The sequence below is a fragment of the Dendrobates tinctorius genome, unplaced genomic scaffold (genome assembly GCF_039654945.1).
Source record: "Dendrobates tinctorius isolate UK_male_01 unplaced genomic scaffold, ASM3965494v1 ptg000209l, whole genome shotgun sequence".
Taxonomy (NCBI): domain Eukaryota; kingdom Metazoa; phylum Chordata; class Amphibia; order Anura; family Dendrobatidae; genus Dendrobates; species Dendrobates tinctorius.
The window spans coordinates 4,743,959-4,765,523 of record NW_027361876.1 but is presented as its reverse complement, the minus strand read 5'-3'; the positions used below and the strand labels follow the sequence as shown (position 1 = coordinate 4,765,523).

Here is a 21,565-nt window from a genome sequence, read left to right as displayed (position 1 = left end):
GTCAATTGACGAAGATATTAAGGGAAGCCATGTAGCAGCAATATTATTGTGCAGTTAACCAGATTCATATACTGCTTTAATAAATGCACTAGAGACAAGACCTGAAACAGACATTACATTAGAGTTTGTGAAGGCCGGACTCATAGATGAATTTCAAAGAAGCAAAGCTGATCTTTGCCTGTACACAAAAGGACTAATGGACAGATGGATTTATGTACTCATATATGTTGATGATGACATTTTAGTTTGTTTTGAAAAAGAAAGGGATAAAGAAGACATACTAAAAATCTTGAATCAACATTTCAAGATCAAAGACTTGGGAAATGTGAAACAGTAACTAGGAATACAGATATAAAGAGAAGATGATGGATGTTTCCTACTTAATCAAAATCACATGATTCAAGACATAACCAAAACATTTGAATTGAAGGATGCAAAAATAGCTGTTATCAACAGAAGCAGAATATGATGCAGCAGCACATGCGAGTCAAGAAGTTCTATGGTTAAGACAATTGCTAACAGACCTAGGACAACCACAGTTGGAACAAAAAAATAAATGAGGACAATCAAGGATGTCTTGTTCTTGCTCAGATAGAAAGAGTTAACCCAAGAACCAAGCACATTGATGTGAAGTATCATTTCTTGAGAGATCATCAGGAACAAGGAATACTGAAATTAGAATATTGTCCAACTGAAGATATGACAGCAGATATTTTCACAAAAGCATTGAATGCTGAAAAACATCAGAGACTAATGAAGAAATTAAGTTTGACTGAATAAGTCCTTACTATTGAGAAAGGGTGTTGGTATATGCAACAGTTGTGGACTTCTTGGTTTGTGTGAAGGAGGACTTTATGCTGATCTGACAATAGATGGCGATGTTGTGTAAAGTTTCCTTGCTTAATGTATTGTAAAAGAAAAAGTCTCTCTTGTACTTTCAGTTTTGTTACTTCTTCCTGATGCAGTGCTGAATGACTGTGCATTTTCCTTTACCTCATGTTCTGAGAAGTAAAAGCTTGTTATCCCATGTAATCTGCTCTGTGAAGTTTTCTACTGCAACTATGGGTGTCCAGAAGCTGTGCAAGAAGCCACAGTACGCAATAGTGGCTAACTTAATGACTATGAGTCTGTCTTGGCGCTTTTGCACCCTGATCTCTTTTTTTTACTCTGCAGCTGATGTAACCACCACTTCTTCCTCTGAACTACCCACATCACTCAGACGACCTTGACTCCATTTGGGGTCAAGAACATCATCATCCCCCATCGCATCATCACACCTCTCCAGTCTGTCCTTAACTCTGCTCCCTACAAATCCACTTGTCTTTGCTACTCCTCCAAATCTTTCCTCTGTTAATCGATTCTCTGTCTCCCAGTTCCACAATGTACCCACTTAAAGCTACTAATGCTGACCTGCAAAGCCATCCATAATGTGTTTCCCCCCATATATCTCTGAACTACTCTCATGATATCTCCAACCACGTAATCTCTGGGCCTCCCAAGACCTCCTTATCTCCTCCAAATCATATGTTCCTCATCCAATCGCCTGCAAGACTTCTCTCGAGTATCCCCCATCCTATAAAATTCTGTGACCCAACACATCCAATTATCCTACATTCTGAAATTTTAAGTGGATCTTGAAAACCTATTTCTTCAGAACAGCTTACTGCCTGCTACGACCCTGCTGCCACCTCACCAACACGAGTGCTGCTGCAGCCCCCGAACCTACTGCCCCCCCCCCCCAATTATCCTATAGAATGTAAGGCCGCAGGGGTAGGGTCCTCTCCCCTTTGTACCTGTCTGTCACTATTAGTTTGTTCATTGTAATTTCTATTTGTTTTGTATGTAACCCCTCGTCATGTACAGCACCATGGAATCAATGGTTCTCTAAAAAAAAATTACTAATAAAAATAATCCCCTGGATAATGTTCCACCCAGTCCTCACCCTCACCTTCCTTGCCAGACTACAAACAGTAGAAAGCTGCAGCAGTTGGCACCTGTGTTTCATCATCCTCAGGGATCTGCTGTGGTGGTTTACTGACCAGTTGCACTACCCTTCCCACATACTTAAACTCCAACAGAACAAGTGGTTGGCATCAGTGCACTCAATTTCTTTCAATTGTTGGTCAGGTCAAGGTTGATGGCCCACGGAACCACTGCCAGCAGAGTGATCGAAAAGCAGAAGTAACTGCTGCATGACTTAGGGATCAGACTGCTTGCTTGCCTGATTTGCAAGGGGGTGAGGTGCAAGACAGATGCCCATGGGTCACAAATGCAAAATTCAGCAGGGGACCAAGTGAAATACCAAGTAAAGGAACTGAAGGCACTCTCAGCCAACCAATCTAAATCAACCTATGCATGTTCTGTCTTCACTTGTTGCCCAGTGGTACTTGTGCGTACTCAATTATGTAATATAGAAAAAAAAAAAAGTCATATATTCCATGTCTACATGCTTTAGCATGGCAGAGTGCAACTTTTTTTGTATATTGTATATGGAGATGGCTGCTCTTAGTACGCACCTGTTCACATTAGCTTGGAAGTGCCAGTCAGTCTTTTGTTATTTGTATGTTAGCTCTCTGACAGAGCACTCTGCCCTTCAACATGTGGTGGTTTTAATTACAGCAAGATTCTACATACCCATAAATACAGGCTTTTGAGAGTGGCATCCACATTTACCCAGTAATTCAGATTTCAGTCCAAGGCTAAGTTCACATTAGCATTCGGTGGCTCTGCGGACGGCTGCGTACTTCCTCCCTGAAGCTCCGCCCACTTCCGCACTTCTGTTTAGGTCTGCCTACTTCTGCATGCGTCCTGCGTAACTATCTTTAACATGTTGTATGCAGGACATGCACATGTATGCAGGTGCGCTCCCGTGCAGTTATGCGGGCGTGTCAAAATGACGCATCCTGATACATCCGCATGTCTTGCGTACCCAATGTTAAAGATAGGTATGCAGGATGCATGCTGAAGTAGACGGACCCAGTACAGTATTTTCCAAGCAGTTATTCCAGAATTGGAATGTCCCAGATAATGCTTTAGACTTGATTAATCTGTTTTTCCTTCTATTTTAATGTTACACAATATAACTGTAAAAAAAGTGGTTACATCACTTATAATTCAGATTTTTTTTCTCTCTTTTGTTTCATTTCCATAACCAGAGCTTCACCGTGGACAGACTTTTAAGGAACTCTTGGACATAGATTCTTCTAATGTTATAAAGGAGAATAATATTATAAAGTTAAACACCGTAAAACATTACGAGGTAATCTGATTTCTAAATCAGTCTTCAACAAATACAGGAACAACAATATATATTAAAAAAATAAATGTTGGGATTTATAACAACTGGTTTACTGATTTCTCCTGTTGTATCCACTAAAACAATGTGTCCAGTGTGAAGCTAGTCATAAAAGAATACATCAGGCTTGACTCAATACTGAAGAAAACAACTGATTTGGGAGGTTTTGTTTCCTAGCATGCTTACGTTTTGCCAATTTAGTAGTATTTTAAGTTTACATTATTACTTTTTAAAAAGGAAATGTCAGTGGTTTCATATTTTAGGATGTAATTTTACGTCTTTAGAAAATTTGTATTTTTCTATTCCAAAAATAAAAAAGAAAAGTAGCTGGAAACAGACCTAAAATAGCTAAGAGGAAGTAGTTTCTTCCAAACCAACAGTTAAAACAAATGTAAATAGTTATCAAAAATATAGTTATCATCGAACACTGCCAAGCATATAGGTTTAGGTGTGATTTAATAAGCTTTATTTATTAAGCTTTATTAATGAAATGTATTATGTTTAGGAGGTTCCTGAAGATGTATTTATTGGGTTTAATAGCTGCTTACATTCCAGTAGTGCGAGATTTCTCTAGTGATGGCAGCAGGTAGACAATTTAAAGAAGACATATCACATCCCTGAACATCTCCCAAAGTAAACGAAGACCAAATATAAATTAATCTCATATATATACAGTATATATAAAGATGAGTGTATGTATGTGTGTATATGTATCAAGCCACGCCCACTCCGCATAGCCACACGGTCCACTTTGTTAGTGCACACAGGTGGAGACACATTCACCTGGAAAGCCACCCTGCAAAACTTTCCGGCTGCGACGTCCCAGCCGCTGCGAGCTACAATCAGGACTGCTGCCTTCAGAGTATCAGTTCACGGCAGGCACAGGCCACATCTAGCTCCGTCGTGTCTAGAATGGACTTTCTCCTATGAGGCATGATGTCAAGAGAAAGGGAGAAGCCTCATGGATTACACTGCTGTGCTCATAACAGGAAGATGCTGTGCATGTGTGAGGGGAAGAGAGAAGTGAGGTGAAAATGAGAGGAGTGAGGAGAAATGAGAGGAATGGGGGAAAATGAGAGCAATGCAAGGCAAATGGTGGAGTGAATGGGAAATGAGAGCTGTGAGGTGAAAATGAGAAGTGTGAGTGGAAAATGAGAGGAGTTAGGGGAAACAGTGGAGTGATCAGAAATTGAGAGGTGTTAGGTGAAAATGAGAGGTGTCAGGGGAAAAATAAGAGGAGTGAGGGGAAAATGAGAGACGTGATGGGAAAATGAGAGAAGTGAGGTACTGCTGCAGTATGAGGCTGTGTATAGAGAAGAGTGAGGCGCTGCAGGTGGAGGCTGTGTATATGGCCATGTTCACACATTCAGTATTTGGTCAGTATTTTACCTCAGTATTTATAAGCCAAAACCACGAGAGGGAGAAAAATACATAAGTGGTGACGTGTTTCTAATATACTTTGCCTCTGATTGTTTTACTCCAAGTTTTAGATTACAAATACTGAGGTAAAAATACTGACCAAATAACGTGTGAACTTGGTCTAAAGGAGAAAAGTGTGGTGCTGTAGAAGAAGTAGGCTGTGTATATGATACGCTTTATTGCAATTAGTGAAATTTATCTCGGTATCAAGTGTTTTCAATTGTATATGGAAGAGGCGTGTGAGGTGCTGCCGGAGGAGGTGACTATAAAGGAGAAAAACTGTGCTGCAGAAAAATGCTGTTTATAAAGGAGGAGTGTGAGGTGCAGGATGAGGCTGTGTAAAAATAAGGAGCATGAGGTGCAGGAGGAATAAGACCCATTAACTTCCGCCATTAAAAGTCATATCGACAGTCATTAAGGGGTTAATATTGTGTTTAAAAAAGTTTTGCTTCAACAAATAGCACCGGTTGTGTTCAGTGTACCAGTGCGGGAGCGTTGCTATGTTCAACAGCGACAATTTATTTTTCTTGTGTGCGTTCCCACACTGTTCCTCGTAACACAATGGGCTGCAGATTGAGAGCATTGCTTGCTGATAGATGCTATTGCGCATGCGCCAGCACCGTTTTGTTGAAGCTAAGCTTTTCTTTTTTGAAGACCACAATATTAAATGCAGAGGCGCAGTATGTAAAATATGAAGCACTAATATGATCATTATAATTTGTTATAACTAACCACAGTTAGTTACTATGCCCGGGCTCTTCAACTAATATATATAATTAGAAAAGTGACTCACTAATTTAGAGATAAAAGCTCTGGCCTTAGTCAGGCTTTAGTTTGGAGTCTCACTATTTGACAGGAGTGTGAGAGTTCATGTTTCTGAGCTGATACCCCCAGTGTCGGAATTTCTCCGGGGTCTTGGCTGCCGGAGGTACCAGAGACACCAGAGAACATGATTCAGGTTGGTTTTTACTGACCCCGGTGTTGCGATTGCCATCATTAACGGTATAACGGTGACCACAAAAGAAAAGTCTAATTTCCATTTAATTTCTCCCTCCTCTGATGTGACTGCACATCAGAGGAGAGAGAAATAGGGTCCCCCAGTCCCCCGATTACCCCCCCGGTGCCTCCGTTATCCCTGCAGGCCCCCCTGAAGTGCCCCGGGCCGCCGGCTTCTTCCTGGAGAAAATGGCTGGCGCATGTACAGTGCGCCCGTTGAGATCTGCCAGCCAGCACCCGGCAACAATAGGTTTTTTCCTATTGGTTCATTTTGATCACTGTGATAGACCCTATCACAGTGATCAAAATAAAAAAAATAGTAAATCAAACCCCCCTTTATCACCCCCTTAGGGAAAAATAATAAAATTAAAAAAAATGTATTGAGTTGGGATACTGGGTTAGAGTTGGGATAAAGTGATTTTGGCTAAAGTTAGGTTAGGGTTAAGGTTGGTGCTAAAGTTAGGGTTAGGGTTGGGGCTAAAGTTAGGGATAAGGGTTGGGACTAGAGTTCAGGTTAGGGTTTGGATTACGGTTATGGTTGGGATTAGGGTTAGGGGTTTGTTGGGGTTAGGGTTGTAGTTAGAAATGGGGTGTTTCCATTGTTTAGGCACATCAGGGGCTCTCCAAACACGACATGGCGTCCGATCTCAATTCCAGCCAATTCTGCATTGAAAAAAATCAAAGGGTGCTCCTTTCCTTCCGAGCTCTGCTGTATGCCAAAACAGTGATTCACCCCCACATATGGGGTATTGGTGTACTCAGGACAAATTGGCAACAACTATTGGGGTCCAATTTCTCCTGTTACCCTTGTGAAAATGAAAAATTGGGGGTGAAAAGATCATTCTTGGGGAAAAAAATATGATTTTTATTTTTACGGCTCTACGTTATAAACTTCTGTGAAGCACTTGGGGGTTCAAAGTGCTCACCACACATCTAGATAAGTTCCTTATGGGGTCTAGTTAACAAAATAGGGTCACTTTTGGTGGGTTTCCACTTTTTAGGCACACCAGGGGCTCTCCAAACGCGACATGGCATCCGATCTCAATTACAGCCAATTTTGGTTTGAAAAAGTCAAACAGCGTTCTTTTCCTTCTGAGCTCTGCCATGTGCCCAAACAGTGGTTCCACCCACATATGGAGTATCCGCGTACTCAGGTCAAATTGCACAACAACTTTTGAGGTTCAATTTCTCCTGTTACCCTTGGGAAAATAAAAAATTGGAGACTAAAAGATCATGTTTGTGGAAAAAATATGCTTATTTATTTTCACACCTGGGGATTCAAAGTTCTCACCACAAAACTAGATATGTTCCTTGGAGGGTCTAGTTTCTAAAATGGTGTCACTTGTGGGGGTTTCCACTGTTTAGGCACATCAGGGGCTCTCCAAATGAGACATGGTGTCCGATCTCAATTCCAGCAAATTTTGCGTTGTAAAAGTAAAACGGCGCTCCTTCCCTTCCGAGCTCTGCCATGCACCCAAACAGTGATTTACCCCCACATATGGGGTATCAGCATACTCAGTACAAATTGTTCAACAACTTTTACCCTTGGTAAAATAAAAAAAAATTGGATCTGAAATAAAATTTTTTGTGAAAAAAAGTTAAATGTTCATTTTTTTAAACATTCCAAACATTCCTGTGAAGCACCTGAAGGGGGTTAATAAACTTTGTGAATGTGGTTATGAGCACCTTCAGGGGTGCAGTTTTTAGAATTTGTCACTTTTGGGTATTTTCTATCATATAGACCATCAAAGAGACTTCAAATGTGATGTGGTCCCTAGAAAGAAAAATTGTGTTGTAAAAATGAGAAATCGCTGTTTCACATTTAACCCTTATAACTTCTTAACAAAAAAATTTTGCTTCTAAAATTGTGCTGATGTAAAGTAAACATGTGGGAAATGTTAATTATTAAATATTTTGTGTGACATATCTCTGTGATTTAAGGGCATGAAAATTTAAAGTTGTAAATTGCAAAATTTAAAAAATTTTCACCAAATTCCCATTTTTTTCACAAATAAATGCAAGTCATATCAAAGAAATTTTACTACTAACATGAAGTACAATATGTCACAAGAAAACATTGTCAGAATCATGGGGATCCATGGAGGCGTTCCAGAGTTATTACCTCATAAAGGGACAGTGCTCAGAATTGTAAAAATTGGCCCGGTCATTAACATGCAAACCACCCTTAGGGGTAAAGAGGTTAAATTCAAATGAACTTTATTGGCAAGACCAGATACACATTAGCATTGCCAAACCACATATACAGTAGTGCTACCAACTCTGCTGTACTGCCCCTTGCCCACACTGAAGGCTGGAGATGTAAGCTGTTAATCACATAGCTCTGCTGTCCTCTGAGGGGACCAGAATGTGTCATTATATCTCACACAGAGCTTGTTCTAAGCCAGAGTTTCCCACCTGTAGCTCGGGAGCCATATGTGGCTCGTGATCTTATGAATTGTTCCTCGTGGCTGACTGCTAGCTTGGTGCATTGGCTCCAGGTCTAGCAAAGAGCTATGAAGAGCGCATCTCAAAATGGTGACTTTCGTGAGTAGTCTAGCAAAGAAGAGCAGATCTGGATGCACATATACTGGTCTTAGGGGTTTAGAGATAATTTAATGGTGTGCTGGAGACAGGATGATACTACCGGTCAGAGGAGGTGCTTGAAGCTGAATACGACAGTGTGGTGGGAATGCTGGATGGGAGAATACTGAAGGGGGGGATTGTGGGAACACTTGGATCTTGGTATACTGCTTCTGTAGAAAAGCTTTGGCTGTCATTATATCCATAATAGGATATGCTGCTTTACTCCTTCCTTCCTTTCCAGCACTTCACAATTCTCATTCCAGGCCAGCAGCTGTGAATCCTGTCAGACAGCGCCCTGCCATTTCTGTGATCCTATGTAGCTGCCTTTCGAATAGGAATAACTGTGGTAGGGGCTATGGTCCATAAAGTAACCACAGCTATCGGCTTGCTAGTAGCGCCCTGAAGTACGCTCACTAGGCTAGGGGCCGTGACCCTTTGCGACCAGTTTCTTCCTCCACCTGACGTCAGTCAGCGTGGAGACCCACGGGGAGTACACTCCAACTGTGTCCCAGAAGAACCTTTCCTTTTAGGGAGTTTTCTTATAATCCAATCCGTCCAGCAGTCTCTAATCTCAAGAGCTGCTCCAGACATGTCCTACACCTTCCCTCCCTCTGAGGGAATTCTAATCTTGCTTTCTATCCTCCAGCTCTAAGCTACGCTCCACCCACCTCCCAGCACTCTTCATGTTCCAAGCAGGGGCCATAAAGGGGGCTCTGCTTCACTACTTGTGTGTTTGGGATGGAATGATGGTTGGGTGTCTCCACCTTACCTGGTTGTGGGATACCACACCTCTGGGTGAGGTGCAGTACCTCTGTGGCGACTGGACCCTCAGGGGCACCACTTTCCCCCCTATTGAACCCAGCACGTCCGCAGGCTGAAAATAAAGCACGAGGTGTTACAGGGGAACATACAAAAATCATTTTGCAACATTACTGCAGTAATTAGCAACAAATGTAATGCTATAAAACTTCTCCTGAGAGAGGCATTGTTACTTTAAACGATACAAAAATAACTTTCTTCATAATACCTATAAATCTAAGTGCTGCCTGGTGACAACTGCCAACTTTAGTTCCTCACCTGTCCTAAACCTTTATTTATTAACCTTACATTTTTATTAAACATCACTATAATAATATAAAGTGCTTTATTAAACGGCAATCATAGTGGTAAATGAGAGATATTGGTCCAGCCGAAGTATCTTGAAGTGTCCTTGTGTAGAATGGAAGACCTGCTCAAAACCTCCAACTGTGGTCCTGGGTGGGCTGCAGGACATAATTGATCTTCTCCTTTAGGCTGGTTTCACACTTGCGTTTTTTTGCGCTGAGTTTTTGCGCACACATGAGGATGCGTTTTTTTTCCTATACTTAACATGGGAGCGCATAGTCATGCGCAAAGTGCACGAAATTCACCCAAAACCCATTAAAGTGTATGGGAACGCTGACGTGCGCATGGTCATGCGCATGTCAGCGCAAAAAAAAACACTTTTTTTTTTTTGCAAAAACCATGCGCAAAAAACAAGAAAACGCATTAAAAAATGCATGATGCGTTTTTATGCGCGTTTGCACTGCGCATGCATCGCAGCGCAAAAAAACGTAAGTGTGAAAATAGCCTTAGACCCTGTTTTCGGCCACACCCAACAGGTTTTTGTTCTGGTCTGCTGTAGTTGGAATAATGAGTCCCTATCTTCAAAAGGTTTAGGTAAAACTGAGAGGAAGCACCTGAAGACGTGCAGAACTATTTACAAGTGAAAGTTTTTTGATCACTCCATGTCCATGATCTCAACAGTTTCTATTTCCAGAAAAACTGGGGAACCTGTGCCAAACTGGGCAAAATTGTGCAAAAAAACAAACAAGGCAAAACGGTGCCAAACCCTCCTGGGTAACTGTTTATACATTTATTCTGGTTTATCACCTCCTGGGGTGATGGAAGCTTTGTAGCTTTTTTGCTTCCAGGGCAAATTCTTTGGATGACCACTTTCTGGTGGCATAACAAACTAGAGGTACTCCTACTCGTGAGCTCCTCCTGGTGGAACCTGACTGATTGCTGCCTGTGGTGGTACAATTGCAGCTTGATGGCGGGGTGCAGCTGGTGTCACTGCTACTGTGGACATGGAGGCTGCGATGGTGATGGTTGGGACTGCTGCTGCTGATGTTGAAGCTGCAGTGGTTGCTTTAGGGGCTGCTGCAGCTCCAGGTGCCCACTGGTGTACATATGCTGCTACCAAATCCTCTGGTATTCGGCGCACATTTAAGGCATACCAGCCAAGTGCCCCCAGGTGGTGGGTAAAGGAAACATAATCACCGCGGTATAGGTCACGGCCTGGATGCCCCTTAACAAGATGCGCTTCCATATCCCTCCGGCTGACGAACGGGTCAGAAATTTCTTTGGAGTCCTGGATAAACCCGAACCCCTTTTCTGTGTTAAAATTCAGGACCTTCCCCCACCCTATGGGGTCACGCTGCTCCATCTGTTCCGCACGGGTCAGATGCTTGTCTTGCAGGTCACGATCTATCACAGCTAACCGCCACTCCTGCCTCTCCCTCCTCTCCTTTGCAAACTGCATGAGCTGCTGGTTGCAGATTTCTTCTGTTATGAATGAGTCACCGGAGGAGGAAAAAACAAAAATTAAAAGCTAAGTCCAGAAAACCGCAGAGGTTGGAAGCTAGTGGATTGCAGACCCCTGATCCTATTCACAACAACTAACAGTAGCCGTGGAGCGTTCCTACGGTGGTCCTAGACGCCTCTTCACAGCCAGAGAACTAAATAAGCCTAAAGAAAGAAAGGGGAAATCTAAACTCCCCCAGAGCAGACTCCAAAGCAATAGACAGCCCCCAACATGTATTGTCTGTGAAAACAGATGAAAACACAAGCACAGACAGAAAGACAGGCAGAGCAAATGATGGGGCCCAACTAACTAGATAGGAAAGGACAGAAAAGATGCTGGCTGCAATCCGCAAAAACCCTACCAAAAATGTCCCAACACGTCTGATAGGAAAAACGGCCCTGAAGTCACTGGACTTCAAAATCCCTATATCAGCACTCCGATATATTCTGAAGACAGAGCAAAAGAGATTTAACCTATCAGGGACAAAAATGGAAATTCAGCAGAGCCCCAGCCGTGGCTGGCAGAACACAAGACTAAGCAAATCAGACAAAATCTCATGGAACAATAACAGAGCAAAACTTAGCTTTAGAAGACAGGAACTGAACTGGAGGCCAGAGCTCAGAGCAGAGAAATCACCAGCAACCCTACAGGGCGTCGGCTGCCTTATATCCACTCAGAGATTCCGGATGTCCAATCGCAATCCACCTGTTCAGGTGACAGGTTTCTCTCATCCAAATCAGCTTCACCACCTCCTTTCACCAGCAGAGGGAGTTCATCGGACATCAAAGGTGAACGAGAAAATGAGCTCACAACAGGTATCCCCTGGCCCTTGCCTCCAGCATTTCCTGAGTGGTGACTTCCCATTGGCCTCTGCCCACAGAGAATGGCTGCGGTACCATTACAGGCTCCAGCATTCCCCCTGGGAGTTGTCTCCCGAACCCACGCAATGTCCAGCACCACCTGGCCAGACTTTGGTGCAGGTGGTGACCCGATGGGGCCTAACAAGGCCTCCCAAGACACAGGGGCGGTGGCCATACCTGCGTCCTCAGGGTCTTCAGGATCATACCAAAAGGACAAGCAGTCAAAGGATCCATAAAACAATATTTCAGTAATACTCATAAAATATGGACATTCAGTACATCGAATGGGAGGATACACAGATGGACGTGCACAGTGGTCATAAAGGCCAACCACACTGCAAACACAGCGCCAGGAAAATATATATACTGATGTACAGGGTAATAAGTGCAAAGAAAACCTCTTAATAGGTCAGGGACACATCATTAGAAAGTGTATTGTACAATCATCGTATAGCAAGTGCTGCTGCCTATAATTGGGCTGACAAAATTCCCTGACACAGTAGCAACACAAGGCCATTATAAAGCTGGTGCTCAAAAGAAGCACCATACCAATTAGATCATATTAGCTGCAGTATACTCGTATTTACCTGGAAGCTGTGAAGACAGTGAAGTCAGTCCTATCCCCGACGCGCGTTTCGGAGCCAGAAGGCTCCTTCATCAGGGGGCGTGGAAGAGGGGGCAACCACCGGGTTTATATAACGCGCCTGCTGGAGATCATCTATGCGCGCGAACCGCCCGTCATACAATCAATCAATCGATCAAATTTATTATCGCCAAGTACATATTACATATATACAAGGAATTCTTTGTGGCAAAGAGGCAACATAATAAATAACAGATACAACAAGTAACATCTAACAAGACAGATACAGTATATAGTCTACACATGACGATTTAATTGTTGAACAGAGAGTGGATAGAAGCTGTTCATATGGTGGTTGGTGCTGCATTTGGGGACTCTGAAGCGACGTCCTGAAGGGTGTAGTTGGAATGAGGAGTGTCCCGGGTGAGAGGAATCGGATGAAATTTTCAATGTGTGGGATCGAATACTCTTATCATAAAGATCCTGGAATTTAAGGCAGGGGGGAACCTATAATTCTCTCTGCTGTTCTGAAAGTCCTTTGTAAGCGGAGTTTGTCATGCGCAGTGGCTCCCCCATACCAGACTATCAGAGAGGAACAAATCACAGATCTGATGACAGCATTAAAGAATAAGATCAGCAGATTCTTAGACAAACCATATCTTTTCAGCTGACGCAGGAAGAACATCCTCTGTTGTGCTTTTCTTATAAGGCTGTGTTCACACACAGCGTTTTTTTAGCGGTTTTTACCGCGGTTTTCACTATAAAACCACTATAAAACCGCTAAAAATAAGCTGCACAGTCATTTCTATGCATTTTGCACTTTGTGTGCACATTGATGCGTTTCTTACCGCGAAAAAACCGCATCGCGGTAAAAACCGCAGCATGCACATTAATTTTGCAGTTTTTTCCACGGTTTAGGCTTCTCCCATGCTTTTAGAAACCGCTGCGGTAAAAAACGCATCAAAAACGCATCAAAACCGCGCAAAAAACACGCAAAAACCGCCGCGGAAAAATAGGTGCGGTTTCTGGGAAGGGATTCAGGTTTTTGTGCAGAAATTTTCTGCAACGTGTGCACATACCCTTACAGCATCCACGTTTTTCCCCCATTTGAGATCATGAGAGATGATAACACCAAGGAATTTGGTCTCTGTGACCCTAAGAACCACTTCGTCATGGATGTTGATTGGAACTATCTCATGTTGATCTTTCCTAAAATCCACAACCATCTCAGCAGTTTTTTAGTGTTGAGTACAAGATTATTGGCTTTACACCAGGCACATATTCTTTCCACCTCACTCCGATACAAGTCTTCAGCATTTCCCCTGATGAGACCAATCAGTGTCATATCATCGGCAAATTTCAAGATTTTTACTGAGTCTGCTGAAGAGATGCAATCATTCGTATAGAGAGAAAACAGTAACGGGGACAAAACACACCCCTGAGGTGCCCCGATGTTTGTGACCAAGGTGTCCGAAGAGAATGGTCCAACTTTTACACTCTGTATCCTGGCTGTCAGGAAGTTATAAATCCACAAGCATAAGTTGAGAGGGACTCCAAGAGCTACCATTTTCTTATGAAGTAAATTCGGATCAATGGTATTGAACGCTGAGCTAAAGTCCATGAAAAGAATCCGGACATATGAGTGCAGTTCATCTGTATGATCCAAAATGTACTTCAGTGCCAGATTGACGGTGTCGTTTGCCGAACGATTCTCCTTATAGGCAAACATACATCAGCAGAGTCTATGCTGCAGCGCAGCCGGAAACACGCGGGCCCACGTGATCCGGCGTCACCAAGCAGAGAACATCCACCATCACACAGACGAGCAGCGCGCATGCGCACAGATTAATACCATGCAAAAACCGCCATTTTGGAAAAGGGCAAATTTCAGGGCAAAAAAACAAATAATACACAAAACAGTGAAACGTGTGTAATATAAGAGAGAGTATAATGTCAAGGTACTCACAAAAGCATTTACAATGTAGACTAAATCCAACATAGATCTGCATTAAATTATGTGGTATAAAAAGAAAGACATAATTATACATAACACAGCATTGGGGCATATGTTAATAAACATACCAATAATAAATAATCACATACAAGGTACATTTCCAGACTAGTACCCATCTAAAAGAGCACCAGTACACACAATTATACAGACACCATATATTGGGTCTATACTGTAAGGAGAAGTGCGTACCCAAGCACATATGAATATGCCCGCAATACTATATATGGAAAAGTATCGCTACATATAAGGTACACATGACAGAAAAAAACTCACAAATATATATGCATATATAGATACATATGCATGTATACACACATAGTAAAATAAGTACATACATATACAGGTGCACATATCAAATACAGGACACAGTAGAAGTTACCAGAAATACTATATAATTGACCAAATATAGTGGATGCCTAAAAAACACCACCATGTAATATAGATATCTACCAAAAAGAAACGTGTCACAACAAGGTATATAGATATATAGCACCCCGTACATACAGCATTAAATTAACCAATAACATAGTGAACAAATACAATCTAAGCAAGACAATAATGCATTAAACTAAATACATAACATAATGGTGCTCAAAAGACATAATAGATATAGAATCCATTAAGGCGGCTTCATTTATACATCTTCAAAAGACCTTCAGACATCCACAATTTCCAGAAGACATCGGATCATATTCAAGACACTACAAAGATATATAAAAAAGTATTAAAATTGAATAATATAAAACCACAGTGCACATGTTAATGCTCAACCAGACGGAGCTTCAGGAATGGGACATATGAAATATTTTTGTTTAGTCCATATGGGTGAATGGTACCTAAAGTCCAGATCCATCTGGTTTCTGACCTGGCTAAACGATTAGACAATTTACCACCCCTTATATTAATGTTGAGAGCATCAATGCCCCGAACTCTAAGTAGTGTAGCAATGCAATGGTGAAATTCCTTAAAGTGCCTAGGCAAGGTCTTCAAACTCGAGTTATCAGTGCAGACAGAGGCAGCTTGTACACCCAAGATGTGTTCACTCGTGCGTACTTTTAACTGCCGTGTGGTCATATCCACGTAAATGAATCCACAGGGACATGTAGCATAGTATACCACGTACCGAGTGGTACATGATATACGCTGCTTGATGGAAAATGTTTTGGTACCATCTTAGTTGGTAAACGAGGTGCTCCGTTCAATATTAGGGCAGGCTATAAATCTGCCGCATGGGGCACATCCATGCCTGACCAGAATATCATCCAAAAAGGTGTGTACTGGATGGTCAACATAATGACTAGCTACCAACTGGTCCCATAAATTCCTAGCCCTTCTGAAAGTGATGGATGGATACTCCGGAAGAAATTTGTTTAAGATCGGATCAACCTTAAGGATGGGCCAAGCCCTTCTCATTGCATCATGCATAATTCCATGCTGAGAATGAAAAGAGGTAACAAATCTCACAATGTCATTCCCTTCAGATTTATTGCAGTTCCTGTAGAGCAGATCATTGCAGGCTGCATGTTTAGCATGCTGGTAAGCCCTTTTGACACTCCGTCTACTATACCCCTTTGATAAAAAACGGGTTTTTAATTCGTTGGCATGATTCTCAAAATCTGCATTAGTGGAACAGATACGACGAAGTCGCAGGAACTGCCCCACAGGGATAGCCTTAATAAGATGATGCGGATGACAAGAAGAGGCATGAAGTAGGGTGTTAGTGGATGTTTCCTTACGATAAATATCCATCTGAATTGTTCCTCCCACATCTTTTCTAATGGAGATAGCCAAAAAGTTGATCTTTACTGGATCCCAAGTCAGAGTGAGTCTGATGTTAAGATCATTACTGTTCAAAATGGACATAAATTGCAGAAGGTCGATGGAGTTGCCCTGAAAGATAAAGAAGATATCGTTGATGTAGCGTGCCCACAATTGGACACGCTCAATCAACCCCTGTTTATCAGACAGGAAGAGGTCCCTCTCCCACAGCCCCAGAAAGAGGTTGGCATAGGATGGCACAAAGGCCGAACCCATGGCAATCCCCTGGAGCTGCAGGTAGAAGGACCCCTTAAACACAAAAAAATTGTGTGGAGAGTGAACTCGAGAAGCTCCAAGATGAGGTCCCTGAGTCCCACCGAAATGGTGGAGGTAGTAAAAAAAAAAATTGAACGGCACATAGGCCGTCTACATGCTTAATGTTGGTATATAGGGACTCAACATCAACAGAGGCAAAAAGAGAATCACTCTCCATACAGAGTCCATCGACCTTCCACCACAGATCTCCTGTGTCCTTGAGGAAGGAGGGGAGACTGGACACCAACGGCTGAAGATGATGTTCAATCCATTTATTGATGTTCTCAAGGAAATTCTCTCGTCCAGATATAATAGGTCTACCCGGTGGTGACCTAATGTCCTTATGGACTTTAGGCAGAAGATACAATGTAGCTATGGTGGGCTCTTTCACAGTGAGTGCTGAAGCCAGCTGTCTGGTGACAATTTTTTTGGCCATTGAAATTCCATATTTCTGGCCTCCACATACAATATATCTATTACCTGCTTATTACTTCAGGATCATGTTGCTCCTCCGCAGATGTCGGCGGCAGGGACGCTGGGGAGTCTGCAGGATCGGATGCTGGAGAGCCACTCTCAGGGGCTGATGGTGGCGACTCCTGGGTGATCGCGGTGGCTTCCAGCGGCATGGTCTGGGCGGCAGCAGCAGGTACTGGTGGTGGGGGTACCTGGGCAGTGGTGGTGGGTGCCGGTGGTGAGGGTACCTGGTCCGGGTCAGCGGGTACCGGTGGTGGGGGTACTTCGAGGGCAGGCCCCTCCTGGGCGTGCTGCCTCTTCTGTTCCAGCAAAGTCTGCCTCAGCAGCAGGCTGCGGTTGAGCTAGGCGATTTCTGCCTCCAGCTGCTCCAGGTCCATTTCTTTCAGCGGGCCAGAGCCTTGTGCCAGGGAGCCGGGTGAGTGGTGTTGCTCTTCTCTGTGCTCTTCAGGCCTCCGTCAGCTCTCCATCATGGCTGCCTGGGGTTGAGGTTTCTTTTTTGGCTCTTCTTCCCACCGCTGAGCTTCTCTCCTCCCTTTGGGGGCGGTGTCTCTTTCCTTTGCCACCATACCAGGCTAGGACCGGACTCCTCTGGGCATCGGCCATGACACTGTTGCATAGAAATATAGGCAGGAGAGGTTCAGGACTTTTGGCGCTTTTTCTGAGGTGCCACCCATGATGACACGCCTATCTGCACTGCCATGGTGGCCATTTTCACAGTTCAATTTACAGTCCATTATATCCGTTCTTTTGCACATTTTTAGGTTTTTCAGTTTTCAAATGCATAAAATCTTCAGCACACAGGACCCGGTGATACTGGGCTTCGCCATCCTGTTCATGATGCCAAAAATGATGCACCCCAGGGGCTGTGGGATACTCGGTACCGGGCTGGTCATCTTAAAGGGATGTGTCACAGTGGCAGTGACCCTGGTCATGTAAAAATGGGTGGAATTGAAGAATAGAGTTTGTATGAATTCATGACGCCACGTGTGGTATTCTGGTCAGTGGTGACCAACGCTGCAGTGTCGCTTCTCTGGGACAGGTGTTATGATGCAGCAGAGTTGGTGAAGCTCTCCACAGGCAGAGCTGTAGTCCCAGTTCAGTTGAGATGAGTCTGTAGTTGGTGAGGCAGTGAGGAGTGGAGGATTAGCAGTGCTGAGTGAGAGGTGCAGAAAGAAGTTAGATGACACAGATGCATGTAGTTCCAAGGGCTTTACTTACAATTCTGGCATGCACAGAAGCCCGCTTCAGTGCTGTGTTCTCCAGGTGAGGGGTCCATACAACTTCTAGATAAGATGAAGTACACCCTTCCAGCACTCCCTATCAGTATGTACCTTTCTTGGCCGTCTCCACGCAATATTCTGCTTTACTCCTTCCTTCCTTTCCAGCACTTCACAATTATCGTTCCAGGCCAGCAGCTGCGAATCCTGTCAGACAACACCCTGCCATTTCTGTGATCCTATGTAGCTGCCTTTCCAGTCGGAATAACTGTGGTAGGGGCTATGGTCCATAAAGTAACCACAGCTATCGGCTTGTAGTAGCGCCCTGAAGTACGCTCACTAGGCTAGGGGCCGTGACCCTTTGCGACCAGTTTCTTCCTCCACCTGACGTCAGTCAGCGTGGATAAGAGACCCACGGGGAGTACACTCCAACTGTGTCCCAGAAGAACCTTCTTTCCTTTTAGGGAGCTTTCTTATAATCCAATCCGTCCAGCAGTCTCTAATCTCAAGAGCTGCTCCAGACATGTCCTCTTCCTTCCCTCCCTCTGAGGGAATTCTAATCTTTCTTTCTATCCTTTTCCCCTCTAAGCTCCGCTCCGCCCACCTCCCAGCACTCTTCGTGTTCCAAGCAGGGGCCATAAAGGGGGCTCTGCTACACTACTTGTGTGTGTGGGATGTGGGATGGAATGATGATCGGGTGTCTCCACCTTACCTGGTTGTGGGACACCACACCTCTGGGTGAGGTGCAGTACCTCTGTGGGACTGGACCCTCAGGGGCACCACACCTGCTTATGAATAGCAGAGCTGGCAATACTGAGACGAGAGCTACTAAAATTGTTTGTAATGAGATTTAACTTTACAGCATTGTCCATCCATCCATGTGGCTGATTTAGTCAAGAGTTCTCCATACAGTATAATTTAATTTCAGTATCAGTTCCTATCTTGACCGATATCCAAGAAGTATCATTTCTCCTTGCGGAGAATGACATGCTAAGCATGTCGAGGTGAGGAGACTTAAAGCCGCAATGCTCCTCTGGGAAATATGCTAATTATGCACAGCCAAATTATGCACAGCCAAACCAGATCTCCCACTTTGCACTGATGAGGGGCAGTACCCCGAAACACAGTGTCTGCAAATGGAGATTCTGGCTTGGCTTTTATCCTAAGTCATGTAACTAGGCTCGTTAAAGGGTCAACATTGACTTTTAGGATTGCTACCTCCAATAGGTGGCACTAGAGTTCTAGTCCTCTTCCTCTCTGAAGAGACAATTTGCATAATTCCTATCTTGAGAGACTCACTTTTAAATAGATATATGGCATGGACCTGTAATAATATCCTATAAAGCCGACCTTAGCTGCAGTTATTTGGGATAACATCACAACTACCATAGTCACAGAATCTGAACATCACTGCTTTGACATTTATAATTATTTTTGTACTTTATTAAATTTTCTAGATCGATAATGGTGCCACAATCAAACTTCTTGTGAAAAAAAATGGTCACTTACCAGGTAATGTACTGATTATTTTATCTTTCGGTCTGTAGTCAAAAGCATCTTTCATTTCCTGGCATTTTTAACTTTATAACTACGCATCACTTATTAGAAAATATTTAAACTTTGTATTAAAATGTGCTTTTTGTAAATCTCATTCCATTTGGTTTTAGAAAAATTGTGACCTTTGATAAATTGTAATGTTTGGCCCCAAATGCTAAGGTATTCTACCATCACACAGAAACATTTGTGGTCCATTTACACAAGGGTATTTCAGACTGTTAATCTGGTGCCAATGAGATATAAGCATGTAGTTTGACATTTACTAACCTTTTTACACAGGCTGACAAAAAAATTATGTGAACAGAATGAAGGCTAATATAGTACAATCATTTTCTTTCATAGTCCTAAAAATAGTCACAGCTGCTGCGATCCTGCACACACGCTAAACTACACATACACATTACTGTATATATTACACACATTCCATGATTTCCATATTAAATGCTAGATGCACATGATCTCTGTAAATGCATACTCTACACACTCTGTGTTACTCATATACTGTATCTCATGCACACTCCATAATGCACATACCCAGGGGCGTAACTACCACGGTCGCAGGAGTCGCCACTGCGACTGGGCCCAGGGGGAGTCAGGAGCCCGGCAGGCATATGTCCCGATTCTCGCGGGACAGTCTCATTTTTGATCCCCCCCACCCGCGTCCCGCACTGCACTGAGCCACCATGCCCCCCCATGCACCCCATCCTCGCCCTCCCGCAGAGACCCACCGCACTGACAGCAGCCCGTCGCTAGGTTGTTTTCTCCAATGTGCGCACAGGACCTGTGATGAGGTCACAGGAGGGGAGGAGTGATGGGTCACATGATCAGGGGCTTCGGTGTCTGCAGGACTCTGCTGTGCTGGTTGTCATGGTGCAGGATGAGGTAAAGTTTCTGTGTGGGGTCAGGAGGGGTTTACAGTGTGGATGTAGCAGAGCAGTGTGTGTATAATTTTGGACGGAGTGGAGCCGTGTGTGTAGGAGGTGTACGGAGCAGAGCCGTGTGTGTACGAGATGTACGGAGCGGAGCCGCGTGTGTACAAGGTGAGCGGAGCCATGTGTACAAGGTGTATGGAGAGAAGTCGTGTGTGTGCGAGGTGTACGGAGCAGAGCCATCTGTGTACGAGGTGTACGGAGCGGAGCCGCGTGTATATGAGGTGTACAGAGCGGAGCCGTGTGTACGAGGTGTACGGAGCGGAGCCATGCATGCACGAGGTGTGCGGAGCCACGCGTGTACGAGGTGTACGGAGCGGAGCCACGCGTGTACGAGGTGTGCAGAGTGGAAATGTGCGTGTATTTTGGCATGGGGGGCCCCATTTGTAAGTTCGCACCGGGGGCCTTAACTTTGTAGTTCTGCCACTGCACATACCCACTGTATATTACATACAGCGGGTGTGTGTAGCATAGAGTATATGTAGTTGCATAGGAATATAACTAGGGAATCAGTTCATGGAGACCCCCGGCCCCAAGATGGCCGCAGGGTTCTTTAGGGTCCTGCAGGGAAGGTGGCTTGTGAGCGCCTGCTGGGAGCAAGTGCTGGCATGCCTCATTCCCTACCTGCAGTGCAGAGTGTTAGATCAATGATAGGATGAAATATAGTAATGCCCCATCCTGGGACAATGTAAAAAAAGTTATTAAAAAAATATTAGAAAGTGTAAAAATATTTTTTTAAAAATAAATAAAACTGGTACTGCTGAAAATGTCATCCTGTCCCGCAAAAAACAAGCTGCCATACAGCTCCATCAGCAGAAAAATAAAAAAGTTATAGCTCTCAGAATAAAGCAATGTAAAAATAATTATTTTTTCTATAAAATAGCTTTTATTGTGTAAAAGCGCCAAAGCATAAAAAAGATATAAATGAGGTATCGCTGTAATAGAACTTACCTGAAGAAT

The 21,565-nt window shown here is 43.6% G+C and overlaps 1 protein-coding gene across 1 annotated transcript in view; it reads left to right on the top strand.

Annotated features, from left to right (window-relative positions):
* Positions 1–21,565, top strand: part of PLXNC1 (plexin C1) — a 387,127-nt gene that overhangs the window by 314,962 nt on the left and 50,600 nt on the right. The window contains exons 23-24 of the mRNA XM_073554254.1: positions 3,156–3,259; positions 19,577–19,631. Of these exons, the coding sequence (XP_073410355.1) occupies positions 3,156–3,259; positions 19,577–19,631 (159 nt within the window). The remainder of the gene's footprint in view (positions 1–3,155; positions 3,260–19,576; positions 19,632–21,565) is intronic.